This window comes from Galeopterus variegatus, unplaced genomic scaffold, assembly GCF_000696425.1.
Source record: "Galeopterus variegatus unplaced genomic scaffold, G_variegatus-3.0.2 Scaffold4936, whole genome shotgun sequence".
Lineage (NCBI taxonomy): Eukaryota > Metazoa > Chordata > Mammalia > Dermoptera > Cynocephalidae > Galeopterus > Galeopterus variegatus.
This window is the reverse complement of record NW_007731047.1, coordinates 8242-19197: the sequence shown is the minus strand read 5'-3', so window position 1 is coordinate 19197 and position 10956 is coordinate 8242. Positions and strand designations below refer to the sequence as shown.

At 39.0% G+C, this 10956-nt stretch overlaps 1 protein-coding gene across 1 annotated transcript in view; it reads left to right on the top strand.

The window, feature by feature from the left end:
• Window positions 1–10956, top strand: part of FMO1 (flavin containing monooxygenase 1) — a 26289-nt gene that overhangs the window by 13572 nt on the left and 1761 nt on the right. Inside the window, exons 3-7 of the mRNA XM_008588636.1 lie at window positions 93–255; window positions 6114–6318; window positions 6478–6527; window positions 9016–9432; window positions 9956–10028. Coding sequence (XP_008586858.1) covers window positions 93–255; window positions 6114–6318; window positions 6478–6527; window positions 9016–9432; window positions 9956–10028 — 908 coding nt within the window. The remainder of the gene's footprint in view (window positions 1–92; window positions 256–6113; window positions 6319–6477; window positions 6528–9015; window positions 9433–9955; window positions 10029–10956) is intronic.

Below are 10956 nucleotides of genomic sequence, written 5' to 3'. Positions count from 1 at the left end.
TAGAATTTTTAAAATGTCAACTGGGACTTCAACCAGCAACCGCTTAATGGAAATTTGACAACTGCTAATCATGTTTGTGATTCCTTTTTTAGACCAAAGTCTGCAGTGTAACAAAACGCCCAGATTTTACTTTCTCTGGTCAATGGGAGGTGGTCACTTTGCACGAAGGGAAGCAAGAATCAGCCGTCTTTGATGCTGTCATGGTCTGCACTGGTTTTCTTACTATCCCTTATTTGCCACTGGATTCCTTTCCAGGTATAACATTTTCTGCAAGTAACCTTAAGTGGTCTCATGGGAGCCATCCTGATACTTACTTGGTCTGGGAATGAATTCCTATGACTCCTCCATTAAATAGTTAAAATTGTGAAGTTTTTTCTAGCCAACATTTTCTTTTTCTTTTTCTTTTTTTTAATTTGGAATGAAGTTTAGTGCACTAAAATTAATTAGCTAAAAGTTCATGATTTATCTACCATGCCGAAATTATAATTTTAATTCTTTTATCTCTCTTGCTAAATTTTGCAATTACATGTGTAGAAACACTCTTTTCTAACCAACACTTTCTGGCCAGTTTGTGGCTTTCATTTGTTTCAAACAACCTATGAGTATAGAAGAACAGAATGGATAACTTAATACATAGTTTTATGCTTCACTGAGTTTCAATGTCCCTCCCTACATGACTGACAGAACTCAGAAAGTCTTCTAAGACGTCAGATGCTTAGACAAGTTGCAAGCCTTAGAAGCAGCACATTGCCAAAGTTGAGTTTAGAGGCCATAAAGGTCAATCTATGAATAAAGGAAAAAGTAACTTAATTTTTTGCATTTGTCTGTTTTATATGAGCCATAGCAATTAGCTAGATCAGAGGTACTGAGTCAGTAGTCAGCAGGGAGGTGAGTCTTGGAAGACAAGTTAAAACATCTTTGGGTCTCAGTTTCTTTATATGGCTTCTGCAACAATAATCCATGTTAATCTATGCCAAATTTCAACTGGACTTCAATTCAAAAGAATATGAAATGCAATGGTTTGGTTTACTTCGTTTGCATAAGCACTAAAAAAGTTAAAACTTTAGGAAACCTCTCTCCAAATCATCTAGATATGGCCTGAAGTGATCCCAAGACTCATCTTATGACAAACTAATGTATCTCCGATGGTTCTGGATCTGCCCCCGAGAGTTTACACAAGTCATGTCAAATTAAGGTAAAGCATATCCTGAAAACTGCCATAGAATGGAATCATTGAATTGCAAAGAACCAAGTCCAGTCTTCTTCCTAATGCAGGAAATTGTTCTCTAACATCCCTGAGAGAGGATCAATAGCTTCGGATGGAAAACAGTCAGTGAAGGATGCTGATTATCCCACAAGACAACCCAATCCTTTGTCAGTTCTTGCCTGCAGAACAAAGCCCTCAGCAGCCAGCCACCCAAACTCCCAGAAAGGAGTGCCTGGTGTAGGGTCACCCCAAGAATCCAGAAAGTTCTATGGCAAAAGGAGTAAACTGCATTTATTCAGCACCTATAGTATATTGCACTGGGTGCTAAGAGGTAGATAAGACAACATGCAGCCTATACTGGAGGAATGAGTAGAATTTTGGGAGAGTCTGCATGCATATGACACGGAGTGATACTAATAATCATTTTACAGTAAACTCACTTACCTCCCACAGTCCTGGATCTGCCCTCTGAAGTTAGACAAGTTATATTAGATTAGAATAAAGTATACCCTGAAAGCAACTGATCCAATGTGCTCATTTGAAAAGGATGAGCTTGAGACCAGGTTATCCAACTAACTAGCTTAAAATGTTGGGCCTCCCACTTAACCTTGCTAAGCATGTTTTTTCATCCATAAATTGAGGAGCTTGGACCACCTTACCCAATAGCATACATCAAAAATGAAGCAAAGAGAGCTCGCGTCAAGGTAAGCAAATGGCACGTCTCAGTGAGGAGCCGCGCCAAGCAGAGATGGCTGGTAAAGGGATGCAACCCTTGGCTCAGTGTCGCCCGCACCGCGCTCAGCCAGTGAGCGCACCGGCCATCTTTATATAGGATCCGAACCCGCGGCGGGAGCGCCACTGCTCTCCCGAGTGCGCCACGGGGCCGGCCCAAAGTTAGCACCTTTCAATACCTCTCTAGATCTAGAAAAACTTCAGCATTGTATTCTATAAGATCTATCATTAAGTTAAGATACTTGGGACCAAATTTATGTTTTCAATTATATATCATCCATGTCTCTATTAAAGGAACTGTTGTTAAAGAGGCAGCTCTATCAGAAATAAAATTGCATAACAGAAAGAATAATTAAAAAGACATCAAAAACCTAGATTATAATCTTGGTTTTAGCACTTGCTACGAGAATTTGAGCAAATCACTTAAAATCTTTGGATCCCATCGCTTCTTTTAGATACCCTTCCACAAGTCCAAGCTTAGAATACTTCCATCCAGGAAATCATGATTAGTCTGATAGCCCAGTAAGGTTTCTAGGGTTATGCTTATTAGCTATGTTTAGTCTGTACTCTAGAATTTTTAAAATGTCAACTGGGACTTCAACCAGCAACCGCTTAATGGAAATTTGACAACTGCTAATCATGTTTGTGATTCCTTTTTTAGACCAAAGTCTGCAGTGTAACAAAACGCCCAGATTTTACTTTCTCTGGTCAATGGGAGGTGGTCACTTTGCACGAAGGGAAGCAAGAATCAGCCGTCTTTGATGCTGTCATGGTCTGCACTGGTTTTCTTACTATCCCTTATTTGCCACTGGATTCCTTTCCAGGTATAACATTTTCTGCAAGTAACCTTAAGTGGTCTCATGGGAGCCATCCTGATACTTACTTGGTCTGGGAATGAATTCCTATGACTCCTCCATTAAATAGTTAAAATTGTGAAGTTTTTTCTAGCCAACATTTTCTTTTTCTTTTTCTTTTTCTTTTTCTTTTTCTTTTTCTTTTTCTTTTTCTTTTTCTTTTTCTTTTTCTTTTTCTTTTTCTTTTTCTTTTTCTTTTTCTTTTTCTTTTTCTTTTTCTTTTTTTTAATTTGGAATGAAGTTTAGTGCACTAAAATTAATTAGCTAAAAGTTCATGATTTATCTACCATGCCGAAATTATAATTTTAATTCTTTTATCTCTCTTGCTAAATTTTGCAATTACATGTGTAGAAACACTCTTTTCTAACCAACACTTTCTGGCCAGTTTGTGGCTTTCATTTGTTTCAAACAACCTATGAGTATAGAAGAACAGAATGGATAACTTAATACATAGTTTTATGCTTCACTGAGTTTCAATGTCCCTCCCTACATGACTGACAGAACTCAGAAAGTCTTCTAAGACGTCAGATGCTTAGACAAGTTGCAAGCCTTAGAAGCAGCACATTGCCAAAGTTGAGTTTAGAGGCCATAAAGGTCAATCTATGAATAAAGGAAAAAGTAACTTAATTTTTTGCATTTGTCTGTTTTATATGAGCCATAGCAATTAGCTAGATCAGAGGTACTGAGTCAGTAGTCAGCAGGGAGGTGAGTCTTGGAAGACAAGTTAAAACATCTTTGGGTCTCAGTTTCTTTATATGGCTTCTGCAACAATAATCCATGTTAATCTATGCCAAATTTCAACTGGACTTCAATTCAAAAGAATATGAAATGCAATGGTTTGGTTTACTTCGTTTGCATAAGCACTAAAAAAGTTAAAACTTTAGGAAACCTCTCTCCAAATCATCTAGATATGGCCTGAAGTGATCCCAAGACTCATCTTATGACAAACTAATGTATCTCCGATGGTTCTGGATCTGCCCCCGAGAGTTTACACAAGTCATGTCAAATTAAGGTAAAGCATATCCTGAAAACTGCCATAGAATGGAATCATTGAATTGCAAAGAACCAAGTCCAGTCTTCTTCCTAATGCAGGAAATTGTTCTCTAACATCCCTGAGAGAGGATCAATAGCTTCGGATGGAAAACAGTCAGTGAAGGATGCTGATTATCCCACAAGACAACCCAATCCTTTGTCAGTTCTTGCCTGCAGAACAAAGCCCTCAGCAGCCAGCCACCCAAACTCCCAGAAAGGAGTGCCTGGTGTAGGGTCACCCCAAGAATCCAGAAAGTTCTATGGCAAAAGGAGTAAACTGCATTTATTCAGCACCTATAGTATATTGCACTGGGTGCTAAGAGGTAGATAAGACAACATGCAGCCTATACTGGAGGAATGAGTAGAATTTTGGGAGAGTCTGCATGCATATGACACGGAGTGATACTAATAATCATTTTACAGTAAACTCACTTACCTCCCACAGTCCTGGATCTGCCCTCTGAAGTTAGACAAGTTATATTAGATTAGAATAAAGTATACCCTGAAAGCAACTGATCCAATGTGCTCATTTGAAAAGGATGAGCTTGAGACCAGGTTATCCAACTAACTAGCTTAAAATGTTGGGCCTCCCACTTAACCTTGCTAAGCATGTTTTTTCATCCATAAATTGAGGAGCTTGGACCACCTTACCCAATAGCATACATCAAAAATGAAGCAAAGAGAGCTCTACAATACTTGCAGTCCTTCCTGATATCCATCTTACCAGACACTACCAATTTGAAATCTGTGGCTAAACGATTATTAAGGAGCCTTTGAGCTCTAACATTCTGTGATTCTGGACTTGAAACGGAGTCCTCCCAACCTCACCGTCTCCTTCCCTGCCTTCCACAGACTTGTTTAGTCTGTACATACTCCCTGGGGTGGTGGTGAACTGTTACAAAAATTCAAATTCATGATATTCAAAAACATGTATCACAAGTTCTGGAAGCAATTCAAAAGGAGGCATTCCAAAAAGTACTAGTAAAAGTAAAAGGTATCAGTTAGAATAAATGTATAATTTCCCAAAATGACTACTTTTCTTCATTTATGTATACACGTTCTGGTGTTTACTAACACGGCCACATTCACTTAATGTAAGTAAGTTCTTACTCTGTCCTCCTATGAGATGAGAGGTGAAAATATTAGTTCAATACGTGTCTCAGCCACAGAGTCTCATTATCCATCTGTGACCCAAACAGCCTGATCCAGAGATAATCTAAGACACAGACATAATTCTATGATTCTCCTTAGGGTATTCTAGCTCTCCCTTCTTAGCAGTTCTCTGATCTATATGGCGCTCCTGAGCTGAGTTAATATTTGAACTTGGTTGCATCCTTGCTAAATTCTAAATACTCTGGATTGTGGTTAGGTTTTCAACTGGGATTTACGTTAGATTTCTAATAATTCAAGGTGAGCTAAAGAGCCTCTAGGCCTTGGTAAGGATACTTCCCACAAGCATACACATTCATCCCCTGAGAATCCACATGTTTTATCACTTTTTCTAGAAAAAATAGGTTCTTTGTTTAGCACGTATTACTTCTGATTGTGTAACATGCCCTTCAAGGTATTTACAAAAACTCTCCATTTGATGTTTCGGTGAGATTTGGCAATAACTGACTGAGACATCCTATCTAGTTAGCCCGGTAGATCTGACCCTGGTGTAACTAACATAGTCTCCTTTTCTCTGAGCCAATTCTGACTGACTCAGCAAACTCAGCCTGAGTTACAGTCAGTCAGCAAAAAGGACTACCAGTGAACATCCCCAGCTCACCTGGATCTTTGTGAATAGGGAGCACATTTCATTTGTCTTTTTTACCCCACCTCATCTAGCACAGTGCCAGGCACATAGCAGATGTCCAGAAAAGTTTTCTGAACAGAGGCACTGACTCATGACTCCCCTTAATTTCTTTGCTTTTGCTCCTTGCTTGTGAAAAGCCATATATAAATTAACTGTTAGTAAATAGAATATTATTGCCCCATTGACTTCCATCAACTTTTAAATGGCAGTGACTCCTTACACTTTTGCTTAATATGTCTTTACACCACATTTCAGCTTAGGAGTTAATTATCTAGTAAGTAAAACTGGAGGCCTATCTGGTAAGATGGAGTAATTACCCACTAATGTCTTATAAAGTCATGTATTCATATTTCAGATTTTTTTCAAACTTGAGTATACTAGTAAAAACAACATATGTCATCTGCCAAAAGAATGTTATCAACTGAAAAGTATTTGTTTCATTCACCAATCCGGTAAATTCTCTACTTGACTTTTATTTTTTTTCCTATAGGTATAAATTCCTTTAGAGGCCAGTATTTTCATAGTCGACAGTATAAACATCCAGATATATTTAAGGACAAGAGAGTCCTTGTGATAGGAATGGGAAATTCTGGCACAGACATAGCAGTGGAGGCCAGCCACCTGGCAAAAAAGGTATCATTCTTGATGTTACTCAACGGAGCAAAATGCATTCCTCTATCAAACAAGTGTTTGACGCCATGATAAGTATTAAAGGAATAAAAATGCCTAACATACACTCACAACATAAAGTATTTATTTTTTACTGAATGTTCATAAATTTTACTGTGAATTCCAGCTGTCATATTTCCTCCAAAACCAACTTCTCAGGCTTCTTATTTTTGTGACTTTCACAGCCATCCAACAAGAGCTACAGGACACATCTGTTCTTTACTCAGTCCCATAGGTCAGAAAATCCTAGCAATATTTCCTTGCAAAGTAAGGTCACCCACTTGCCCCTTCCTTTTCTTATTGATTGCCACCACCTTCATCAAGTCCATAACACCTCGCACTGAGGCTACTAGGCTACTGCATTGTCCTCCTAACAATAATTGTAGCAGTAATTAATATTTATTGGGATAACTCTGTGCCAAGCATTGCACTAAATCACTAAATTCTTTTAATTGCATTACTTCAACCAATCATCAAAACAAGCTACTGAGGTAGCTAGTATTAGTATCTCTGACTACCTATGAGGAAACTAAGGCATACAGAGGTTAAGTAACCTGCCTAACCTTCCGGTGTTGTATATCCTGATATTACAAGGCCAAACAAAATATAACAAAAACATTGACAATGGAGCTGAGGTTATCATGCCCCAGTTTGGTGGGGGGAAAAAACCAATCTGTTAAATCAGTTATTTTGTTTGGTGGCTGGCTGGTACTGGGATCCAAACCTTTGACCTTGGTGTTATCATCACCATGCTCTAGCCAAGTGAACTAACCGGCCAACTAAGGCATACAGAGGTTAAGTAACCTGCCTAACCTTCCGGTGTTGTATATCCTGATATTATAAGGCCAAACAAAATATAACAAAACATTGACAATGGAGCCGAGTTTATCATGCCCCAGTTTGGTGGGGGGAAAAAAACAATCTGTTAAATCAGTTATTTTGTTTGGTGGCTGGCTGGTACAGGGATCCAAACCCTTGACCTTGGTGTTATCAGCACCACGCTCTAGCCAAGTGAACTAACCGGCCAGCAAAATCAGTTGCTTTGTATCAGCAAAGTAATAGACTGGTTAACTAAATTTTTTATTTTTAAATGGTTGTGCAGGAAACTCTTTATTGTGTAGGTACTGCTAGCTTAGTGAACTCATTCAGCTGGTACACTCGAGAGCCAGACAATCTGTTAAAAACAAAAGTAAACGCAAACTCCAAAACTAACTGTATGACTGAATTTCACTGTCGATTAAACCAATGGTTTGTACTGAAACCCTTTACAGATGACTCCCAATTGCTGCCATGCCCTGTTCTTATTGCTACAATTATAGTTAGTATACAAAGTTGCAATCACCTGTTCACCTGTCATGTCTTCTCACATGACATGTTAAGCTCCCTAGGACTTGCCACTGTATCTCTAGCCTGGCAGATAATAAGTGCTCAAAAGTATGTCCTAGAGTATTTTAACACTCTAGATATTCAACCACTATCTCAAATGAGTAACTTTAAAGTAGGAGGTAGAAGAACCATAACATCTTGACAGGGAGCAGTGCCTTCTTGCCCTTATCAAGATGACCTTGATTTCAGCCTGTCCTTTTAATCACAACCTATGACTTATCTATCCCATTAACAAGAACCAAAAATTTTACTTCCTCATTCACAAGGTTTATAAAATGAAATCCACTACCAGATGACATTGCAGCCTGTAGAACCTCAAGATTTCACTCTGGACCACCATGGGTCTGGTGGCACCCAGGCCATTGATGGCACACGGCCCCCTCTCTACTACATGTACTTCTGCTTTCCTCTTCTCCTTCCCTCTCTTTATTATCTCCATTTTTTTCCTTACTTACTTCTTACCTACCATCTTCCACCTCCTACCTCCAAGCTTCTCAGGCATTTTGATTCCACCAGAGCTTTTTCTATAAGCTTTACCCAGCCTGGATGGTGACTCGTGGGACTATAAAGAACTTGGTTTAATCCCATAAACCTCAGAATATGTGGAAGCAGCCCAATGAATTCCTTCTGTCTTAGATTTAGTCAGTCCTTTACCATTTTCAAAATTGTTTGCACATGTACTATTTCATATGCTCTCCATCTTACCCAATGAACTATGGATGACAAGTGTTAGTATTCCTATTTTACAGATGAATAGAAGAAATCCTATAGGGACTATATGACTTGCTCAAGCTCTGTTAAATATAAACATTTGCACAGGAAGCCACTCTTACTACCTCATACTCTAATGCTTTTTCCATTTTACCATATCTTCTCTTTCTGTGCATTCACCATAAGCCAAAAATGGCTCAGCTTATACAAAACCAACTCACAAAATGTTTGCCTTGTGATTCCAAAAGTTTAGCCAGAAAAAGATGATTCTGCCCTTATTCCTTTAAACGAATGCATGTTTTCCTTATATAATTGCTTCCTAGAAGGAGGGGGGACTGCATAGAGTTTCCAGCAGTTCTCATCAAATACAGAAGCGCCTGGTTTCCCTTGTACGACTTCAGCATTCAGCTATCTCTAGAATGACGGTGATAGCTCAATGCTGAAAGTCAGCAAGAGAAAGATCTGGCTCCTCCTCAAGCTTCCAAACTCTAGTAAATGGTAATCATATTTTATAATCTTTCTCAGACATGCATGAATCCCCTCCCACAGAGGTAACTTTTCCCAAGACTGGAAACTCTGGTCCAGCCGAGGGGAGAACCCCAGAATGAAGAGAAGAGGGTAAGGAGGAGGGCGGGCTGGCCAAATTGTTCAACAGCAGATCTCTTCCCTGTTCATGTTTTTGTTTAGGATTCAGCTGAGAGAGCCCGTGCTGAACGATGAGCTCCCAGGCCGTATCATTACTGGGAAAGTGGGCATCAGGCCAAGCATAAAGGAGGTGAAGGAAAACTCCGTCATGTTTAACAACACCCCAAAGGAAGAGCCCATTGACATCATTGTCTTGGCCACTGGATACACCTTTGCTTTCCCCTTCCTCGATGAGTCTGTAGTGAAGGTTGAAGATGGCCAGGCATCACTGTACAAGTATATCTTTCCTGCACATCTGCAGAAACCAACCCTGGCTGTTATTGGCCTCATCAAACCCTTGGGTTCCATTCTACCCACAGTAGAAACACAAGCTCGATGGGCTGTTCGAGTCCTGAAAGGTCAGTGTATGAGAAGTAGCAGGCACATGTTTTTGGTTTGCCACACTGAAAATTTTGAGACTATGTTACCCAGCTTCAATTTAATACAACAGAATCTTTAAAAGCAGGATCCATTCTATTGTTCAGTGGACTACACTATCATAATGACTTGTACCTTTATCAGCACAAATAATAAATCAGGGGTCAAAAACTGTAAGCTGTGTCTACCTGTTATTTTGACTGAATCAACTAGTTCAAAAAAAATTAAGTAGTTCAATCGATTGAGTGACAAAATTCAGACAAACCACTTGTGAGACTCTGTCATTCCAAATAACAAGTGGGACACCCAGATGCTTTTCCTTTGGTGGCATTATTACCAGGAGCACACCACCAGTCAGCTCAGACTGCTAACATTTTTGCCAGAAAAACACAAGAGTTGCTGGGTATTTCAAATGAAAGATGAGCAGTGGTAAAGCATCTTTACCTGTAAGTAAACACATAGATCTTAAGTTAAATTATGTTTTTTGTCTTTGCCTATTTATAGGTGTGATTAAGTTACCACCACCAAGTGTCATGATAAAAGAAGTTAATGCAAGGAAAGAAAATAAACCCAGTGGGTAAGTTAAGTACTTATGCATCCTTTTTGAATCAAAACCAAAATTGGTAAAACAATAGCAGAGAAATGAGAGTTATATTTGAGGAAAAAGAACCATCTGAGACTTACAGAAAAAAAGTAGCAAAGTCTAGGGAAAAGGAAATTGAGAAGTTTTAATATCCCAGAATATCCCAGAACTTCAGACCATGGTTATTTAGCATGCCAAGGAGTTTGGATTCTAAACCAAGTATAATTCACCATCATCTGCCAGGTACTTTATTCCATACCTTATCCATCATCAGCAGGCAAACAATTGCCCTTATCCACTCTAACACTAGAGGTATCTGCTTGTTTATTCATTCAAGTCTTTATCAGCTCTATCGTTCTTATTCAGATTGCTGCTCTAGAGCGGGGGTCACAAACCACTGCTTGTGAGCCAAATCCACTGACCTGTTTTTTGCTTTTTATTCTTTAATGGTTGGTAAAAAGAAAGAAAAAAAAAAGATTTCACGATATGTGAAAATTACATGAAATTCAAATCACAGTGGGCATAAATTAAGTTGTATTAGAACACAGCCATGTTCGTTCATTTACTGTTGTCAATGGCTGCTTTCACATTACAAGAGAGTTGTTGATATAGAAACCATAACGTGGCCCTCAAAGCCTAAAGCATTTATTGCTTGGCTATTTGGAGAATAAGTTTGTTGACCCCTTCTTTAGAGGAGAGATTTCCACTTGTGTTCTGCTCTGTGACTACTACCACTCAAGGGCCAGGCATAATGGAAGGGCGATGCCAGTGAAGAAGCAAGTATTGTTCCCTCGCTCTTGCTCCCCATCCAACCAAAACACCTCTGATTTTATTTGCTTTACTCTTTTATCTGTTTTTGGCCTTTGATATAAATTTCCACTTGAAAAAAAGGGTTCTGTACCAGAAAAGTCTTAAAATCACT